The 21,308-nt window shown below is 44.4% G+C and overlaps 1 protein-coding gene across 3 annotated transcripts in view; it reads left to right on the top strand.

The window, feature by feature from the left end:
- Positions 1–394: 394 nt before the first annotated feature.
- The window catches only part of UPB1 (beta-ureidopropionase 1), a 43,257-nt gene continuing 22,343 nt past the window's right edge, over positions 395–21,308 (top strand). For 2 of the 3 annotated variants that reach the window (XM_030582945.1, XM_030582944.1), the window contains exons 1-5: positions 395–3,205; positions 3,522–3,693; positions 6,971–7,058; positions 8,126–8,220; positions 15,027–15,188. In XM_030582945.1, the coding sequence (XP_030438805.1) occupies positions 3,105–3,205; positions 3,522–3,693; positions 6,971–7,058; positions 8,126–8,220; positions 15,027–15,188 (618 nt within the window). In that variant the 5' untranslated portion in view covers positions 395–3,104. The remainder of the gene's footprint in view (positions 3,206–3,521; positions 3,694–6,970; positions 7,059–8,125; positions 8,221–15,026; positions 15,189–21,308) is intronic. The other variant, XM_030582946.1, reaches the window with a different exon arrangement.

Here is a 21,308-nt window from a genome sequence, read left to right as displayed (position 1 = left end):
AAAACACACCCAGACTGGCCGTCTCTGCATAATCCTTTCTGAACCCTTTATCGAACAAAGCACTGACCTGCAAACTACTCATGACACCCCCTTTATCAAGTAGCCATTAGCCTTTATCTCTATGCATTTACTTGTTAAACTTGCTTTTCCTGTAAAATCTTGATTATGCATGACCATTATCTTTTATTAATCACTTTGTTTACTTCTGTGTATAAATATTGATGCTCACCCCTAATAAAGGGGCCACACTTATTCTAAAGCTTTTGGGTTAGTGTGAGCCCGTTGATCAACGCATTTGTGTCTGGTCTCTGACAGAATTGTGTGCCCATAGCCTCCCGCACGAACTCGGGTGCTGGAGAGGTGAGTAAGGACTTGCTTTATTACCTAACACTATTACTTGAATCTCTGCTATGATAATATAGTTATAGTGAAAACAAGAATGAATTTAACTAAGCAAAGTGATAGTCCTAAACTGAATCTTACAAGCTTGAGTGTACTATTCCTTTGGGAACAGCAGGCCTGGTGATTTGTGTGAGTGTTCACTGGATAAGGGGCTGGATGCTGCAGAGAATGCTCTGAGTATTCAGGGGTTGGTGTGTGCCTATCACTACCTGTACAGAGAGAGCAAGGCCTGGAAAGTAGTGTTTTGCTGCTAAAGGCTGGTGGTTTCAGGGCACAGATCCACAACAGGCGCAGACAAAACTATTTTGTGCTAAGGGCAGGCAGTGGTGAGGTGCCTCACAACCCTGGGTACCATCACAGGAGAGCATATGGGCGGATCTGCAAAGGCTGGCATTTCTAAATGCAGATGACCCCTGGATTCTTTTTGTTTACATTAAAAGTTAATATAAGTTACTCTTCCCTTGCAAATATTTAAGAGGCTTAATATTTAACTTAGTTAACATTTGCTATTATCAGGGTTTTCAAGTGCTGTGTGTTGCCATGTGTCACAGACTCACAGGTCATGCCCACTCTTGGCCCCGTACAGTCCCTGAAGGGAACCCCCTTCAGTGTGACAGCTTTTTTCAGGGGTCCACTCGCACTTGGGGGTTAAGCCCCTCCACCTCTTGGAACCACACCTCTCTGAGCCTTTGGCACACCTGTCTCTTGCCATGGGCCCCTTCAGGGAGTCCACTTGCTCTGGAACCCCGGGGCCACCACTCTCAGAGGGAATAATGCAACCCTGTTCTCTAGACCGGAGCAACTCTCATCCAGCGTAAACCAGGAAGGTTTACTGAGCGTGTGAACACAGAATAGGAAACTCTTAGGGCCCTCAGGCCTGGCCTCCCTCAGCATAGTACATCTAAATCTCTCCTGCATCCTTCTCTCCCTCTCCAGTCCAGAGACCTCCTGCTTTCCAATGGGGCATCCGATATCACCTGCCCCCAAGCACCGCCTCTGTCCTTTGTCTTCTGTCCAGGTAAACAAGGTCACCTGGGCCTCCTCTCCTCTCAGCCATCCTTTGTTCCCCACTGGCTGAAACCAGCTGGTCAGGTCACTGGGGTCTTCTCTCCGCAGCCCATTGTCCTCCCATTGGCCAGAACTGGCTGTGTCAGCCAAGCTGGGCCTCCTGGTCACTAGGTCACCAGTCACTGGGGTATCCATTTTCCTGGCCATTGGCTGGGGTCCCAAGTTCCATCGCTAGGCCTCTGTAACAATGAACTCCCTCTCCCATCACCTCATTGAACCAGTAAAACCCAGGGAAACCGAGTCCCACCCCCTCTGCATGCAAACCACTGAAAAAAACCAAGAAAATCCCCACTTCGTTACACCTTGTCTTGTAGGAGACTTAAAGAAAAGATTCTAAAAGTCATAGTTTTGATCTATTAAGACATTTGTAACAGTCACTGGACTCTGTAATCAGTCTTCTCATGGGAACAAAATGCTTACATATTATTCATTTCACAATAACACCTTGAAGCACAAAACATAGCCAGTAGTTATTGACTCTGGTGGGAATAATGAGGTTTAAACAGGCTGGCCTTTTGGTACTTACTAAAGGAACTATCCTTTATTCATACCCACTGTTCCTTGTCTCAGATAGGTGTTTAAATAGAGGCTGGTACATTGCCTCCTTATTTTGTCTGAGCTGTCCTTTGTATGGTAGATTGATTCTGGCTCTGGGATGATTTTCCAGTGATAACCTGGGGCTCAAAGCCAAGCTGAGGACTAGGTTAATCATTACTGTTTCTGGCTGCTGTGTGGTGTCTTTTTGCTATTAAAAATTATACACACAATGAGATGCATGACATTTTGTGTAAACTATGATACTCCCTCTTTTCCTCGCCTGCTCATATTGTAGATTTGCTTACTGGGCATCTAAAAAGTTCTTAAGTGTGTGTTGTGCCCGTGTTCTGGTTCTAGGTTAGCAAGGGATTAGAGGCTGAAGGGGCCAACTGGAACCTGTGACCATCTTGTCTGATCTCTTGTATAACACAGGCTATAGAACTTCCCCCAAAATAGTGCCCAGAGCAGATCTGTTAGAAAAACATCCTGGGCATGGCAGGGACCGTCGCCCCTTAGTGACTCTAAGGGGAAGAGGGGGTAAACGGAGGGCCTGCCTGGCTCCGGGGGGTTGGTAGAAGATGCAGCCGTTCAGTGCTGGGGGCCGGTTCCACTCCAGTGCAGGCTGCTTTCTACGCAGCGACAGACTAGGCCAGAGGGGCACATCCCAACCAGCCCTTGGTGGGCAGCCACAAAGGGGTGCACAGGCCATGGAGATGGGTGGTGCCCCTACCCCACCCCACCCCACCTCTATGGCGGTGCTACTCCCAGGGTGCTGTGAGCAGCAGGGTGGAGGGGCCCTGGGAGCCACGCTGGCACTGCTCCTGCCCAGGCTGCTGCCAGTGGATGAACATCTCCGTGACCCCACCCGGCCTCACACGTCTAACCCCACAGCAGGCCCCTCCCTAGCAGGGGAACGCGCCAAAACCCCTCTGGGGGGAAGAGGCGGGGGCGTGTCTCCCGGGCCACGGGTCCCATTTGCTGGGCGTGTTCGGGCTGGCCGCCCCGGGGAGGGGGGGTAACGGTCACTTAGCCTGCCCGCTCCCGTGCAGTCCGCTCAGCTGTCGGCCACCGCTGCCTCCCTCGTCCTCGGAGCCGCCATGGCGGGGAGTCTAGATTCGCTGGAGAAATGCCTGGAGCGGCACCTCCCGCCCGAGGAGCTCGGCGAAGTGAAGCGGATCCTCTACGGCAGCCTGAGCAGGTGCGGGAGGACTACAGCTCCCAGCAGGCCCTGCGCCAGCTGTCGGCCTCGCTGTGGAACTGGGGGGCGTGAACGCGAAGGGGGAAAAGGCTGTGGGGGGCGTCTTAGCTCGGCGGCCTTTGGGGGTAACCTAGCCTGGGGGGAGGGGACGTGGCCATAGCTGGAGCGTTTGGGGCGCAGATTCGCCCGAGGCGTGGTGGCCGCGCAGCCTCCAGGCGCCCTTGCCGTGTCCCGCTGAGGCGCGTGGCGCTCGGGCTGCGTGCAGGGGGGAGGCGCTCGCGCGCGCGCCCTTCATTCCCGCCCTTTGCCGTTTCAGAAAACTGGCCTTGCCGGCTGCGGCTCTGTCGGCTGCGAGCCAGAGGGCGTTTGAGCTGCAGGGCTGTGGATTTGGAGCTGCGCCCGAGCAGCTGAGGCAGCCCCGTGTGGTTCGAGTGGGGCTGGTTCAGAATCAAATCCCCCTGCCCACAGACACACCCGTGGCGGAACAGGTACAGTCACCTGGAAAGGGGGCTCTGGGTCAGCCGGCTGCAGCTCTTCGGTTGGATCAGCAGCCATCACATGAGCCTGGCAGCTTAAATTCCTAAAACTCTGACATTGAAATCAGGGACTCATTCTTTAGGGCCTGTCTTCACTACCGGCCCACATTGGTACAGCTGCATGGATGTAGCATGTCTGGTAAAGACACACTATGTCGACAGGAGAGCAGGGCCGCTGGGGAGGTGGGGCAAGCTGCCCCAGGCCCCGGACCCGACAGGGGCCCCCACGAGAATATATTATTCTATAGTATTGCAACTTTTTTTTATGGAAGGGGTCCCTGAAATTGTTTTGTCCCAGGCTTCCTGAATCATCTGGGCAGCCCTGCAGGTGAGCACTCTCCCATGGAGGTAGTTACTCCACCCCAATGAGAAGCGGAAGCTATGTCTGCAGGACAAAGGGGTGCCAACTTTGGTTGTCCCTGTTCCTGGAGGTTTTGTCACATAACATCCTTTTTAATTAAAAGATTAATCTTTAATTCCTGGAGACTCCAGGACAACCTTGTAGTGTTGGCAATCCTAGAGAAGAGCATTACACCCCTGAGTGATGTAAATTATGACTGTAAAAAGTGGTAGTGTAAACAAGCTGTTAGACTGAGAGGCTGGTCTTGTGTCTCATTACAACAGTATGTAACCCCTTAACACTTCTTTGTCCAGTGGTTGCAGAGGTGATAATTGTGCACATCATCCCGAATGGTCTCTTGCAACACGTCTTAACTCCTCATATTTATCAGTCTGTTCCACCTTGTACTGAGCTGTGACACTCTGAGCCCAAATCTAGGTTATAGACCTATATTGGTATAATTACATTGCTTATGTGGAAAAATCCATACCCTTGAGTGATACTGATCTACAATTCCCCGCCACCCCATGTAGACAATACTGTGTTGATGGGACAGCTTCTCAAGGAGGTGGATTTATTACGCTGCTCTCTTGTCAGCGTAGGAACATCTTCACTAAAATGCTACTGTGGCATAGCTGAATTACTGTACATGAGGACAAGCCCTGAGTACCTTTCCCGGACCTCTGTGTATCTCAAAGCTTGTCTCATTCACCAACAGAAGTTGTTCCAGTAAAAGATATTACCTCACCCACCTTGTCTTTCACACGTCACACTATCAGTTCTGCATTTCTTGTGTTGTCCGCTATCAGTTTTAGGGCCTACGTTACCTAATGGCCTTGGATTTGACTTGTTGAATGGTAAATTGCCAAGAAGTTTTGTGACTCAAAGTAGAACATGCAGCTTCATCAGAAAATCTCATTTCTATTGTTTACTTATTGACTCGCCCAAGCTATTTGTAGTTTTCTTGAAGCTAAATATTTAGTTGCTGGCTTTCTAAGCTAAAAGCCTTTACCTGTCAAATGAGCCAGAAAAGTCTCATGTTCAGAGAATTGAAGTTGATGATTGCAGAATGCAGGGTTGGTGATTTGTATAAATTCTATGCTCTAAAACTCTTTAGGTCTGAGGAGAGTCTTTCATCAGATGAACACCGGCGTGTCTGATACAAGATGCACACCTTCAGGTGCAAGTTTTATGTAAATCTATAGTCTTTTTAAAAGCAAAATGAAGGTGAATTTCACATTTGTGAAATATGCTGGACTGATTGTCCGATTTATCCACAGGGCAGAAAGTTCACTCAGACACTGTGTTTTGGAGAGAGAGAGTAGCTTATTCTCTGTGTTAGTCAAATTCTTGCTTTATCTGTGTGGTCTGCTAAAAAGAGTGCCAGTTGCTGCCATTTGTTATGTGGATGCCTCTCCACTAGAAACTGGCCCAAGACCACCAAGTCATTTTGCATAACGCTACACAGCTGTTATATCTGTTTAGTCGGTATCAGTCTGGATTGGATTTGAGATGGAGATATATGAATGGCTCCAAATCTCATTGCCACTGTCCCTATGCCTCTCTGTAACTAGAGTTCTCCAGTGAGAAGAGTTCCTGTGTAAAGATTTTTAATTAAAGAAAAATACAAACAGTCCATCATTGGTGCACTGCTTGGTTCTTCTTAGGGATGCACTAAAACATGCTTGAGGTTAATAACTTGTATGTTACTGATTGAAGCATGTTTACTAACTCTGTGTGTGTGTGCACATGCATTTCAAGCCTCAGAGAATGAGCTTCTCTCATTAGACCCAGAACATATGCCAAAAGGAGGAGCTTGTCTGCATTTCAGAAATAGCAAGTCCATGGCCATCCCTGTCCCTGATCATCCCATCTCTCCTTTATCCAAACATAAGCAACTGTCCCACAGATAACCATAGGCCGATGGCCTCCTAACTTCTAGTCAAAGAACTTCTGGTCGAAGTTGTCAGATGTATGGGGCTCAAGAGTGAAGCAACATACTGCTCCAACAAGCATTTTGTCAGTTCATAACTCTGCTAGCTCCAGGGCTGGTATTTTAGGGAATGTTCTGGAATCTACATGTGCTTGCAGGATGTACAGATATCAATTCAAGAGACTGGTCTAACCTCTGGTGGTATTATGCTTACTCATTCACATTGCTAAGTGTCACATCTCAAAACAGCCTCAGAAAGGTTTTTTGTGTGTGGATCTTTTAAGGTATATAGATCTCTAATGCACATGTAGGGAATGAAGGCCAGTTTTTTAAATGTATCTAGAATAGAATGCCTAAAGATGCAGATATGTGCTTTTGAAAATCCCGTTAGGTACCTGTGTGAACGATTAGGCACCTAAATACCTTTAAAAATACCCTAACTCAGGGGTAGGCAACCTATGGCACACGTGCCAAAGGCAGCATGCGAGCTGATTTTCAGTGGCATTCACACTGCCCGGGTCCTGGCCACCACTCCAGAGGGCTCTGCATTTTAATTTAATTTTAAATGAAGCTTCTTAAACATTTAAAAATCCTTATTTACTTTACATACAACAATAGTTTAGTTATATATTATAGACTTATAGAAAGATACATTTTAACGTTTTTAGAAAGTATCACTGGCATGCAAAACCTTAAATTAGAGTGAATAAATGAAGACTCGGCACAGCACTTTGGAAAGGTTGCCGACCTGTGCCCTAACTCTTTAGGGCCTAATTCTACAACATTGCTTGTGTTGAGCAGTAACTTACCCTACAAGTATTCTCACTGAAATTAATGGGGTGAAGTGCCAAGCAAGGTACTACTTAGTGTGAATAAAGGTAGCAGAACCAAAACCTTAATGTTACAAGTGAATTATGATTTATGAGTTTTTATAGGGTCAAATTTCTTACAACCAGGTGGCTGCACTGCACAGGCGAATAGAGGAGATCGTGGAGGTGGCTGCAATGTGTGGGGTCAATGTGATCTGCTTTCAAGAGGCTTGGAGTGAGTATTTTCTGTAGCCTCCCCAAGTCCAGATTCTTTGCCTTTAAAATGCCTAATTTTCTGAAAATAGCCAATTCCTCTCCATTTAACAGGTACTCTATATTTAAAAAATTTTCCGCTGCTACTATGAAACAGAGATTCCAGGATACAATCCACTGATCCTAATCGTTATTTTCTGAAAGAAACTTAAAAGAATCCTTGTTAACAGAGCTGTGTGCAGGTCCTATGTAGGTCTGCAAAGGCAGGGCCTGCATCTCGGCGATGCTTTTAGTTATGCTTACTCTGTGTTCTTTCACCTGCTCTTCCCCTTTTCTTCCTTGGAAGTTTTGTTTCATTTAGGAAGATTCTCAATAACAGAAAAATAATATTTAAATGAAAATGGAGGATGTGTGGGATTAAGACTGGCCAAAACCAAAATTTAAAGACCTCTTGTGTGACTGTTGGGGGAAATATATCTTAGTCATTAATTTGTAGGTTTCTTCCTCAGACACTCCTTCAGGGGATCCTCTGCTCTGTGTGAGATAGTGGGTAATCTTCCCCTCTCATTTCACCTATATTAACTTCACTCTCCTGGTCTCTAATCATAACCACTACCTCTCTTCTGGCCAGCTAAGCCTCCCATTTCAAATTAGTAGGGACTTAGCCTGACTTCTTAATTGAACAAATGTTGGCTGATTACAAGGTGCTGTCTTTGCTCCATAGTGCTGAGTGATTCTGCAACATTTCCTGTCCTTCCTGGGCTGTGGAGTAAGAGGAAATCCTGGTCTGTTGCATATAGAGCACTGGAACTATACGTGGCTGGTCTTGTCTTGGTGTCCCTGTGAGAATGCAACCTAGACAATCTAAAGATTGGAGACCCCTAAATGATACATTCTCAAGAATCAAACTCCTTTGTTCAGGGAGAAGGAGATAGTAGTACCATACTCAGATGTGGTAATTATTTCTCAGTTTTCACAGAAGCAACTTCTGAACACATTTCATTGACCTGTTTTATATGAGTAAAGCAGAACCCACTCCATACCAGCTCAGTGATCTGAAGCCTTTGTATTGACTTGGTATTTTATTAGCTATGCCCTTTGCATTCTGTACAAGAGAGAAGCTTCCATGGACTGAATTTGCTGAGTCAGCAGAGGATGGTCTCACAACAAGGTTCTGTCAGAAGGTAAAAAGCTGAATTCATACCATTGTGTAGTGATCACTTTTTGTATATCAGTCTTATAAGTTGTAAGAATTAAATAACCAAAAATAATTTTCCAGCACGTTCAAAGCATGTATTGTGAGAGTTAGTGAAAGTGCAAATGGACAACAACACATGCAATATGAAAGTTTTTTAAAAATCTTACTTTACATTTATATAGTGCCTTTTACCCTGTAAGATATGTGAGACTTCCTATCCTGATTTTTCCCATATTTTTACAAGAAGAAAATAAGCTTCACAATCAGTCACCTTTAACTTCTAGTCAAGATATTCCTTTTGAATGGAACAGACTATGCATTAGTAAAGCATTACACAAAGAATATTAACTGATGAGTTAACTAATGTTCTGAAAAGGAAACACTTTCATATGATTCTTCTACATCCTTCCTCTGACATGTAACACAGAATACAACTTTCTGTGCAACAGAGGTGACCTTTTAATAGCTGGCAGTCATTTGGCCAGGGATCACTAAGTGAAAGAGTGATTGTGGGATAATTTTCACTTTCTGCCATCTTAAATAGTCTACAGCTCTCTAGTTTTATAAGGGACGTTGTATTTTTCTTTATTAAATGATTCACTGACATGATCAGGTTTGTTGTGGGCCTGAATCTATCCAGATGTGATCTGACCTACTAAGCATGTATGTGTAACGACTTTACAGCTTCCGTCTGACCTAGGCCAAGTGTGGGGCACTTCTCAATGTGAGGTTAATGACCTAAGGGCAGATCCTGCAAGAAATATTCAGACTTTTGGAAAAGTAAAATGGCATGAGGGGAAAGAAGAGAATATGTCATTTAGCCAAAGGTTAAATAACTTATCAGTACTAAAATTTAGTGCAAAATATTCTTGCTAGACTATTAAAAGGTACTGTGATGCTATGATTCCTGTGGACAAGGCAGCACCTGTACTTTTTAACATAAATGCATTTACATGTATGGATCCACTACCTACTGTATAACTACAGTAACTCGTTGATCAAAGGCTTTCTTATATTTGATCTATTGCAATAAAGATTAATTTAGGCACAGGAGCCAGCAAACAGAGCTGTGAATAGGGGAGTTTAAGTGGGAGTTCTTAAGGGGAGTTTGTGGGGAAGACTAGGAAAACCAGGCAGAGGAACAGAGAGGCTAGTGAAGGGAGTGTGTGGCGTTCTGGCAGTGTTGTGGTGCTCATGGGCGGTTTGTTTTGCTGTGGGTGGTGGTTTGGTTTGGTTTGTGTTTCCCAGACTAACAGGACTTAGGTGGGAAGGCTATGACAGATACAGATGCAGCAGTAGTAGTGACCCAAGCAGTGGAAGACACAATGAAGACGACTGGATATAGAAGCTGCGGTATCTTCAGGTACCCCTTTCAAGATCATGTAAAGAATTTCGTCTGCATGAAATGTCGCTTGATAGAGCTGATGGAAGAAAAGATCCGAGGATTGGAGATGCAGGTGGAAACTCTGGTTGAGTTTAGAAGGGAGTTCAAGCAGATGATGGAGCAGAGACATGAGGAGGCTGAAGGGAAAAGCTCAGACTTGCAGATGGAAGCAGGACCAAAGAACTCTGAGGGGAGACTGCTGGGTGAGGAAAGTGGACGGTGGAAGCATGTGACTAAGAGAATCAGGCAGACGAAAAGATGGGCTAGTGAAGGAGAAATAGAGCTCAGGAACAGGTTTGTGGAGTTGGAAAATGAAGAAGGGGCACAGCAGGTGGTCACCGAAGGTGGGAGGGCAAGGAAGAAGAGAAGAGCAGCTAGTTCTGTAGGAAGAGGGGAAGAGTCAATAGAGATAACACCAAATATGAGCCCCAGGAGGATACAGGATGGGTTACAGAGGATTGCAAGGGAGAATAGGAATCGAGAGGACTTGCAGCCAGAGGGAACAGGTGATAGACCAGAGAATTGCACCATCACCAGGTCTACATGACTGGGGACTCCTTACTGAGAAGAATAGACAGTCCTGTAACCAGACCTGATCCAGAGAACAGAAGGGTGTGCTTTCTGCTGGGTGCTAAGATATGGGATCAAGTATCAGAGGGGTAGCCGTGTTAGTCTGGATCTGTAAAAGCAGTGAAGAGTCCTGTGGCACCTTATAGACTAACAGACATATTGGAGCATGAGCTTTCGTGGGTGAATACCCACTTCGTCGGATGCACGTAGTGGAAATTTCCAGGGGCAGGTATATATATGCAAGCAAGAAGCAGGCTAGATATAACGAGGTTAGTTCAATCAGGAAGGATGAGGCCCTCTTCTAGCGGTTGAGGTGTGAAAACCAAGGGAAGAGAAACTGCTTTTGTAGTTGGCAAGCCATTCAGATACGGGATGTGGACCTGAGGCTGAAGAGGATCCCGGGATTGGGAAAGAATCCACTGATTGTCCTTCATGTGGCAACAAATTATACGGCTAGATTCTCGCTAGAACATATCAAAGGAGACTATGCCAGGCTGGGGAAGACGCTTAAGGAAATTGAGGCTCAGGTGATCTTCAGTGGGATTCTGCCTGTTCTTAGAGAAGGGCAACAAAGGTGTGACAAGATTTTGATAATTAACAGATGGTTCAGGTGGGGTACTATAAGGAGAACTTTGGGATGTATGGCTGCTGGGAGGCATTCATGGACAGAGGACGGTTCTCTCAGGATGGACTTCACCTAAGTATGGAGGGAAATAGACTTCTAGGATGGAGGCTGGCACAACTGATTAAGAGAGCTTTAAACTAGGAATTTGGGGGAGATGATTGAGAAATGTCCAAGTAATCTCCATGCCAGATTTTAACATTGAGAGGGAAGAAAATGAAGTAAGAAAGGATACAGCCGTGGGCAGGAGAATGGACATAAGGAGGAAGGGTAGTGTAGATACCAGTGTAATAGGAGATAGTGACGATAGAATGTCTGTGCCTAATTGGGTAAAGAATGTGAGTGAAGCCAAACAGCAAAAATTAAGATGTTTGTACACCAATGCGAGGAGCCTAGGTAACAAAATGGAGGAACTAGAGTTACTGGTGCAGGAAGTGAAACCAGATATTATAGGGATAACAGAAACGTGGTGGAATTATAGTCATGACTGGAATACAAGTATTGAAGGGTATGTGCTGTTTAGGAAAGACAGAAATAAAGGCAAAGGTGGTGGAGTAGCACTGTATATCAATGATGAGGTTAACTGTAAAGAAATAAGAAGTCATGGAATGGATAAGACAGAGTCTCTCTGGGCAGAAATCACATTGGGGGAAGAAAGCTACTAGAGCCTCTCCTGGGATAGTGCTTGGGGTGTGCTATAGATCACTGGGATCTGATCTGGATATGGATAGAGACCTCTTTAATGTTTTTAATGAAGTAAATACTAATGGGAATGGTGTGATCATGGGAGACTTTAACTTATTGAGGTCAGAACATATAGGGATTGAGTGAGAAAGGCCAAAAGCCATGTAGAGTTGGACCTTGCAAAGGGAATTAAAACTAATAGTAAAAGGTTCTATAGCCATATAAATAAGAGGAAAACAAAGAAAGAAGTGGGACCACTAAACACTGAGGATGGAGTGGAGGTTAAGGATAATTTAGGCATGGCCCAATAGCTAAACAAATACTTTGCCTCAATCTTTAATGACGAGCTTAGGGATAATGGCAGGATGACAAATGGGAATGAGGATATGGAGGTAGATATTACTACATCCGAGGTAGAAGCCAAACTCAAACAGCTTAATGGAACTAAATTGGAGGGCCCAGATAATCTTCATCCAAGAATATTAAAGGGACTGGAACATGAAATTGCAAGCCCATTAGCAAGAATTTTTAATGAATCTGTAACCTCGGGTTGTACCGTATGACTGGAGAATTGCTAACATAGTTCCTATTTTTAAGAAAGGAAAGAAAAAGGTCTTAGAAAAAAATTTGAAGGAGACAGTAGTTAAGGACATTGAGATCAGTGGTAATTGGGACAAAGTACAACATGTTTTTACAAATGGTAGATCCTGATCAAGACCCAGCCTGATCTTCTTCTTTGAGAAGGTAACAGATTTTTTAAACAAAGGAAATGCAGTGGATCTAATTTACCTCGATTTCAGTAAGGCATTTGATATGGTTCAACATGGGAATTTATTAGTTAAATTGAAAAAGATGGGGATCAGTATGAAAATTGAAAGGTGGATAAGGAACTGGGTAAAGGGGAGACTACAACAGATCATACTGAAAGGTGAACTGTCAGGCTGGAGGGAGGTTACTAGTGGAGTTTCTCAGGGATCGGTTTTGGGACCAATCTTATTTAATCTTTTTGTTACTGACTTTGGCACAAAAAGCAGGAGTGTGCTAATAAAGTTTGTGGATGACACAAAGCTTGGAGGTATTGCCAGTACAGAGAAGGACTGGGATATCCTACAGGAAGATCTGGATGACCTTGTAAACTGGAGTAATAGTAATAGGATGAAATTTAATAGTGAAAAGTGCAAGGTCATGCGTTTGGGATTAATAACAAGAATATTTGTTACAAGCTGGGGACTCATCAGTTGGAAGTAACAGAGGAGGAGAAGGACCTCGGAGTATTGGTTGATCACAAGATGACTATGAGCCACCAATGTGATATCGCCGTGAAAAAAGCTAATGCAGTCTTGGGATGCATCAGGCGAGGTATTTCCAGTAGAGATAAGGAGGTGTTAGTACCGTTATACAAGGCACTGGTGAGACCTCATCTGGAATACTGCATGCAGTTCTAAATTATCCTCCCATGTTTAAGAAGGATGAATTCAAACTGGAACAGGTACGGAAAAGGGCAACTAGGATGATCCGAGGAATGGAAAACCTGTCTTATGAAAGGAGACTCAAAGAGCTTGGCTTGTTTAGCCTAATCAAAAGAAGGCTGAGGGGAGATATGATTGCTCTGTATAAGTATATCAGAGGGATAAATACCAGGGAGGGAGAGGAATTATTTAAGCTGAGTACCAATGTGGACACAAGAACAAATGGATACAAACTGGCCATCAGGAAGTTTAGACTTGAAATTAGACGAAGGTTTCTAACCATCAGAGTGAAGTTCTGGAACAGCCTTCCAAGGGGAGCAGTGGAGGCAGAAGACATATCTGGCTTCAAGACTAAGCTTGATAAGTTTATGGAAGGGATGGTGTGATGAGAGAGCCTAATTTTGGCAATTAATTGATCTTTGACTATTAGCGATAAATATGGCCAATGGCCTGTGATGAGATGTTAGATGGGGTGGGATCAGAGTTATTACAGAGAATTCTTTCCTGTTTGTCTGGCTCATGAGTCTTGCCCACATGCTCAGAGTTTAGCTGATCGCCATATTTAGGGTCGGGAAGGAATTTTCCTCCAGGGCAGATTGGCAGAGGCCTGGGGGGGTTTCGCCTTCCTCTGCAGCGTGGGTCACAGGTCACTTACTGGAAGATTCGCTGCACCCTGAAATCTTTAAACCATGATTTGAGGACTTTAATAACTCAGACATAGGTTAGGGGTTTATTACAGGAGTGGGTGGGTGCATTGTGCAGGAGGTCAGACTAGATGATCATAGAGGGCCCTTCTGACCTTAAAGTCTATGACTCTATGACTAATTTAAATTCCTACTCAAAAAAGGATTTGCTATTGCTGCACAGTGCCGTGGTTCTATACCTAGCATAATTGGGGATCATCAAATTGTGTAATGTTGTCTGTTATGTCACTAACACTATATTTAATGGAAGGAAGAATACAAGGACGAACAATGCTTAAATGATGAGCAGCCAGTAGAATCCAGGACTTAGTTCTAGAGAGTCATTCCTGAGACATTCTTTGAAGACTCTGCCTTGCCTGAATCCTTTTGTTCCCAACTGTTGGAGTTCAGTTTCACATGCCTCTGTATTGGTGCTGAAGAGAACCTGAATGCTTTATCCCATAGCTAAAAGCCATACATGAGATGCTTTGCAAAGAGAATAAAAATGACTAGTAGGTCCAGACTGGTTTAATAAATGTCTGCATAGAGTTGTCCACTTTCCGTATTGTGACTTCACATATCAGGCATTCACAGGAAAGCCTTAGCAAGTGCGTTCATTAATCCTTTGCTCCGGTTCTCTGTAGAAGGCATCAGGAATCAGCACCAGGGTTTATGGGAAGCTTTAGAATCTGAGGCTCAGAGGCAAGTTGTAAGTAGAGCTGGTCAAAATTCTGAGTAGAAACATTTTTTCAGTGGAAAATGGCTATTTGAATGAAATGAGAAACTTTTTGAAAAATTTGTCACTGGAGAATGAAGGTAAAACAAAAATTGAAAAAAAATTAGTTTTCTGTTTTTTGGGGTTTTTTTTGAAAAACTGATTTATTATTTTTCAGAAAATAAAAAATGTTCTTTTAAGCATGTCCCATAATTTTATTTTATTATTTTTTTAACCTTTTTCGACCAGCTCTTGTTATGCAAATCCACTAAGCAGTGTATCAGAATGAAGGAATGCGAGCAGAATTACACTCTCTCCCCGTTCTTATTTCTCAGCAGTTCCTTATGCCCCTTTTGGGTGCGGGTGGATCTGGCTTACAGGTTAAAAACTGCTTCTACAGCAGAATTCATCGAACTGGAACTTGATGCTTGTTCTAGAAGGATTCAGACAAAAGTTTTCACTGAGGTATCCCTCTCTGAACAAGAAAAATGTTGTAACACTAGAGTTTCAGTGCATCATATATTCATCACTAGTGCTTAGCTGAGGTCAGAATAATGCACAGAATGAAAACCTCTCCTGTATTCTACTTTGAGGGGGAAAAGATGAAAACAGAGTTAATCATAACAGGCTTTTCTGTAAGAGAGATTTTCTATTCATTTCTATAGCTGGCAAAGAAGCACAATATGGTTGTGGTGTCTCCAATTCTGGAGAGAGATGATGTACATGGAGGAACTTTGTGGAACACTGCAGTGGTGATTTCAAACTCTGGATCTGTCCTTGGGAAGAGCAGGAAAAATCACATTCCAAGGATTGGAGATTTCAATGAGGTGAGATGTAGCATTATTTATAATAAACTGTCCTCACTTTGTAGCTCTTGCTTGTCTCTGTATGGTAGAGTGTTGGAAAGTGTAGCTGCATAACTGTCCTATCCATTTTGTCAAGGTAGAATTGTGTGGCTATGATGATGCCACTGAAGGGTTTCTGGTGCGCTCATAAATCAAAAGCATGGAATATGATGCCACCAGAATCCTCAAGATGCTATTGTAGCTTTGATTTATTTTAAGTTATTTTCTTTGTTTTATAATATTTCCCCAAAATAATCTGCTCCTCTCTACAAGTTATCATCCCAATGGGTTTTTCTGTACAAAGCAACTTCACAAAAATATTGAGGAGCTTTATAAAAATTGTGTAATTCATAGCTATGGTGTGTCAGTTGTGGGGCACTGATGAAGTCATACTCCTGGTGAATTTCTTGTAAGCTGGTGAGCCTTGTATTATATGGTTCAGGGATAGGGTGACCAGACTGTAAATGTGAAAAATCAGGACGAGGGTGAGGGGTAATAGGAGCCTATATAAGAAAAAGACCCAAAAATCGGGACTCTCTCTATAAAATCGGGACATCTGGTCACCCTATTCAGGGATGAACTGTACCTGTGATCTCTTTGTATCTCTCCATGGGCGCTTCTTTCAGGTGACTGGCCTATACCTGCACTTCTCTAAGTAAAATCCTGCAATTCATCCCACTTTTGACTGGACCACGAGTTTACAGCACCTTTATTTACAAACCATATTACCTCCAGCAGAGCCAACTGGGTTTGACCCGATCCAGAATTCTCTCAGGGAGCTGTAAATGCAATGACAGAGGGCAGCTTGTTCAAAACAGAGTATGATTTATTTATCTGTAGGAACATCACAAGCAGAGAGAAAAGGGTTAAAATAACAAATGCCTAAATGCATATTGTCTTACCTAAACCTAACCTTTCCTTGCTAGTTTAAATAGATTCTGCTTAACTCAGGCAGCTCCAAAGCTTTGGGTTGCATGAAGCAGGCTGCACCCCTGCAACTATTGCCTGTCTCATAGACAGCCCTCCCCCACCATCCCGTCAGCATGCTGTGTCCCTCAAGATCCAAGCTGCCTTTTATCCATTTCAAAGTTCCTTTGTTTGAAATTTCCCACCCTGAGATCTCCTGATGTTTCAAGCCAAGCCCCTAGAGCTGAGAAACCAGAGCCAAACCAGAGCCGGTTGGAATGGATTCATAGTATTGACTGAGCACCAGGCAACTGACTTCTGTCTTCAGCAATTGTTTCAGGTTCCTGAAAGATTTAACCCTTAGCTGCCTTTTAGCCAGCACTACACTAACCACCAAATCTTCCCCCTTCCCTACACACACACATAAATATTCATAAAAATTAATACACATACCTTCCATGTTCTTCACACCTTATTTAACAGTTAAATCCATACATAATAAATACCATATTCGTACTGTATGGGCCTAGAACACTCTGTCTCAGAGGTTCCCAACTGTCGTCTGTACAGCACTTGCTGGTTGCATATTTCTCTTCATTTCCAGCTGTGAAACCAATGAAAGGCAGCTAAACTATATATATGAGTACTTTCACTTTTCTATGCATTCAATTGCTGCAGTTGCCACAGGGATGTTATGTGATCACCAATGGGAGGTGGTCCATGTGATCATGAGTGACAGGAGAAGCATCAAAACAATTGATTAACATATTTAAACAATTTGACTATTCCTGCTCTATCAGCTTTACTGTAACGGGTAAGTAGTGTTTGCCTAAAACACCCCCACCTCGTTAAAAAGTGTTGATCCTGCTTGGAAGGGGTTAAGGATATTCTTCTGGTGACTTGTTACTCTGCCTGGATATTACAGAGGTGGTCCTGGCTCTCTGAAAAGAGAGAGACAGATAGACCTTGGGTGAGGGCTGAGCAGCTCAGCCTAGGGGGAAGGATTATTTGGATCTTTATTAACAGAGAAAACAACAATAAAGTAACAAAACCGAAACCTGAGGACGGCAGTAAGTTGGACTTCTCAGACTGGGTGGACTGTCTTTGTGGAGCAGGTTGGGAAACATGCCAGTTTGCAATCATCCATGGCAAATCAATGAGAACTAAATGTAAAGGGGAAAAAGACTGGTCTCTAACCTTTTCAGCCCTGTGTGGGAGGGTGTATAAATAAACAAAAATCAATCCTCCTTGAGACATCAGTTAGTTGCTGTGGAGATCATTATGACCTCTGGCGAGGAATAAAGAGCAAGAGCTGATGAATTCCCTCAAGCAATAACAATCTTGTTCTTCTTCTCCTATCATAGTAGAAAAAACATAGGACTGAGAAATAAAAATAAATTTAAAAGATACAATATAGGCAGATCTGTTTTGAAATAGAATTATTTATAAGAACATAACTGTAATGCTGGATCAGACCAGTGGTCCATCTAGCCCAGTATCGTATCTCTGACAATGGCTAGTACTAGAGCTTTAAGGGGAATTTGGGAATGATTCACCTTGTCTTCCACTCCTGGCTTCTGGCAGTCAAAGGTTAAGAGTTGCCTGGAGCATGAGATTTCATCCCTGCCCATCTTGGCTAATAGCCATTGATGGACCTATCTTCCAGGAATTTATCTAATTCTTTTTTGAACCCAGTTATCTTTTTTGTCTTCACACTATCCCCTGGCAGTGAGTTCCACAGGTTGATGGTGCATTGTGGGAAGAAGTACTTATGTTTTTAAACCTGCTGCCTATTAATTTTATCGGGTGACCCCTGGTTTGTGTGTTATGTTAAGAGGTAAATAACACTTTTTCTTGACACCATTCATGATTTTATAGACCTCTGTCATATCTCTCTTTAGTCATCTCTTTTCTAAGATGACCAGCCCTAATCCTTTTAGTCTCTCCTCATATGGAAGCTCTTCCCTTTGTTGCCATTCTTTGTACCTTTGCCAGTTCCACTAGACCCTTTTTGACATTGGGTGACCAGAACTGGACATAGTATTCAAAGTGTGGGCAAACCTTGGATTTATATAGTGGCATTATGATATTTTCTGTCTTCTTTCTATTCCTTTCCTAATAGTTCCTAATATTCTTTTAGCCTTTTTGACCACTGCTGTGTATTGAGCTGAAGTTTTCAGAGAACTATCCACGGTGACTCCAAGATCTGTTTCTTGCGTGGTAACAGCTAATTTAGAACCCATCATTATGTATGTATAGTTGGGATTATTTTTTCTAATGTGCATTACTTTGCACTTATCAGTGTTGAATTTCATCTGCCATGTTGCTCAGTCACTCAGTTTTGTGAGATTCCCCTTGTAAGGACTGGTCTACACTGAAAAGGGGTGTGAAAAATCCATATATCTGAGAGACATCATTAAGTTGACCTAACCTCCAGTGTAGACAGTGCTAGGGTGATGGAAGAATTCTTCTGTCAACCTATTTACCACCTCTTGGGCAGGTGGATTACCTACAGCGATGGGAGAATCCCTCCTGTCGCTGTAGTGTCTACACTGAAGGGGTACAGCAGCACAGCTGCAGCTGTGCCATTATAGTGTTTTAAGTGTAGACCTAACCTAACTCTTTGCAGTCAACTTTGGACTTAACTATCTTGAATAATTTTATATCATCTGCAGATGTTGCCACTTCACTGTTCACTCCCTTTTCCAGATAACTTATGAATGTCGAACAGCACTGGTGTCAATACAGATCCTTAGGGCTCACCCCTGTTGACTGCTTTCCATTGTGAAAATTGACCATTTATTTATACTCTTTTTTGCTAACTTTTGACCAGTTACTGAGCCATGAGAGGACCTTCCCTCTTATCCCATGATTAATTAGTAGGGCTCTGTATCTGTCCTGGAGGTTGCGGAAGTCACGGATTCTGGTAATTTTCCGTGACTTCTGCAGCAGCCACTGTGGCAGACCCCTGGGCGCCCAAGCAGCAGCCACTGTGGCAGACCCCTGGGCACCCAAGCAGCAGCCACTGTGGGCGCCCAAGCAGTTGGCTCCAGGGCCAGGTGCTCAGGTAGCCCCAGGGACAGCCACATTGGCCGCTGCTAGAGTGGCTCTTCAGCCAGCCACTTAGGTGGCCCTGTAGCCAGCTACACTGGCCACTGCTCAGGCAGCCTCGCGCAGCTGGCTCCAGGGACCCACCCGAGCAGCGGCCGGTGTGGCTGGCCCCGGGGACTCCCCAGGCAGCAGTTCTTGGGGTGGCTGGTCCTGGAACTGCCCAGGCAGTGCTCTCTCGAGTGGCTGGAGCAGTCGCTGCTCAGCGGCCCCTGGAAGTGTTCCCAGAGTGGCTGAAGCAGCTGCTGCTCTGTTGGCCCTCAGCAGCTGGTGCCACTGCCCCTCCCAGCAGCAGCTCCCCCAGTACTCCCTCCCAGCAGTGGCCCCCTAGCTCACTTCCCCCAGCAGCAGTCCCCCCTACTTTCCCTAAGATTTAATGAGGGTTATTTATAGTAGAAGTCATGAACAGGTCATGGGCCATGAATTTTTGTTTATTGGCCATGACCTGGCCATGACTTCTACTAAAAATACCCATGCCTAAATTGTAGCTGTACTAATTAGTTTCCTTAAGAACCTATGGTGAGGAAACTGGTCAAAGGCTTTCTGAAGATCCAGGTATGCTATATGGACTGGATCACCTTATCCACATATCCTCAAAGAATTCTGATGGATTGCTGAGGCATGACTTTCCTTAACAAAAGCCATGTTGACTCTTCCCCTACAAATCATGTTTACTATGTGTCTGATAATTCTATTCTGTACTATAGCATCTGTCAATTTGCCTGGTACTGAAATTAGGCTCAGTGGCCTGTAGTTGCCAAGGTTGCCTCTGGAGCCCTTTTTAAATACCCGTGCTACCTTAGTTACCTTCCAGTCATCTGGTACAGAGGCTGATTTCAGCAGTAGGTTAAATACTGCAGTTAGTAGTTTTGGAGTTTCATATATGAGTTCTTTCAGAACTCCTGGGTGAATACCATTTGGTCCTGGTGAGTTATTACTGTTTAATTTACCAATTTGTTTTAACACGTCCTCTGTTTACACATCAGTGTGGGACAGTACTTCAGATTTGTCGACCAAAAATAATAGCTCTGATGTGGGTATCTCCCCTACATCCTCTACAGTGAAAACTGATGCAAAGAATTAATTTAGCTTCTCTGGAATGGCCTTGTCATCCTTGAGTTCCCTTTTTAACATCTTGGTCATCTAATGGCCCTACTGCTTGTTTGGCAGGCATCCTGCTTCTGATGGACTTAAAAAAATGTCTTGCTGGAGACACTCAAACTAACAATAGGTTGCTTCTCAGATTCTTTATTGAGCAGCCTCAGTAGGGTGACCAGACAGCAAGTGTGAAAAATCAGGATGGAGGTGGGGGGTAATAGGAGCCTATACAAGAAAAAGACCCAAAGATCAGGACTGTCCCTATAAAAACTGGGGCATCTGGTCACCCTAAGCCTCAGTGTGGTACACCCTGTATAGACATAGGAGGAGATATTGTCAGTTGCCATGGGAGTTCACAATTTAAGGAGTCATTGACAGTACAGATTAGACAGGAGATTGCCACAGTTACTGGGAACCATACCTGTAACCCCTCCTGGTATCTCTGAGCATGACCCCCTCATATCTTGCAGGTGTGCCAAAACGGGGTGGAGGGGCAAGGGACCACGGCCCTTGCACTTTTGAAAGTGGCCGAGCCAGGGCCACCCACTTTTCGCCATGGCATGGTCCCCTGCCCCTCCTCTACCCCCTGAGATCCCGCCCCTCAGCCAGGCCAGAAGCTGGAGCCTGACCCGGGTAAGAGTGGCCCAAGGAGTCTGGGTAGCTGTGGGGAGCTGCGGATCCTTCATCTGCTCAGGATTAGGGGGTCTGAGAGCAGGCCCCAGCCCATGTCTTCACCCCTTGGACCCCAAACCAGGGCAGATGGAGGATCCGTGGTTTCCCACAGCTGCCTGGGTGGCTCTTACCATGGCTCCCCCCCACAACATACTTTTAGGAAGACTCCATTGCACCTGACTCAAGCCTCTAACCATCACCTCTGTCTTATGATGCTTTCTCGGGGCATCCAAAACTGTAAGTCACCCTGTTATCCTTCTGCCTTAGCAAAGGAGGGATTTTTTTGGTAATATACTGTTTGGCAGCTCCCTGCCTCCC

This window comes from Gopherus evgoodei, chromosome 13 (assembly GCF_007399415.2).
Source record: "Gopherus evgoodei ecotype Sinaloan lineage chromosome 13, rGopEvg1_v1.p, whole genome shotgun sequence".
In the NCBI taxonomy this organism is placed as follows: Eukaryota; Metazoa; Chordata; order Testudines; family Testudinidae; genus Gopherus; species Gopherus evgoodei.
The sequence above is the reverse complement of the archived record's forward strand: the minus strand, read 5'-3'. Positions and strand labels throughout refer to the sequence as shown.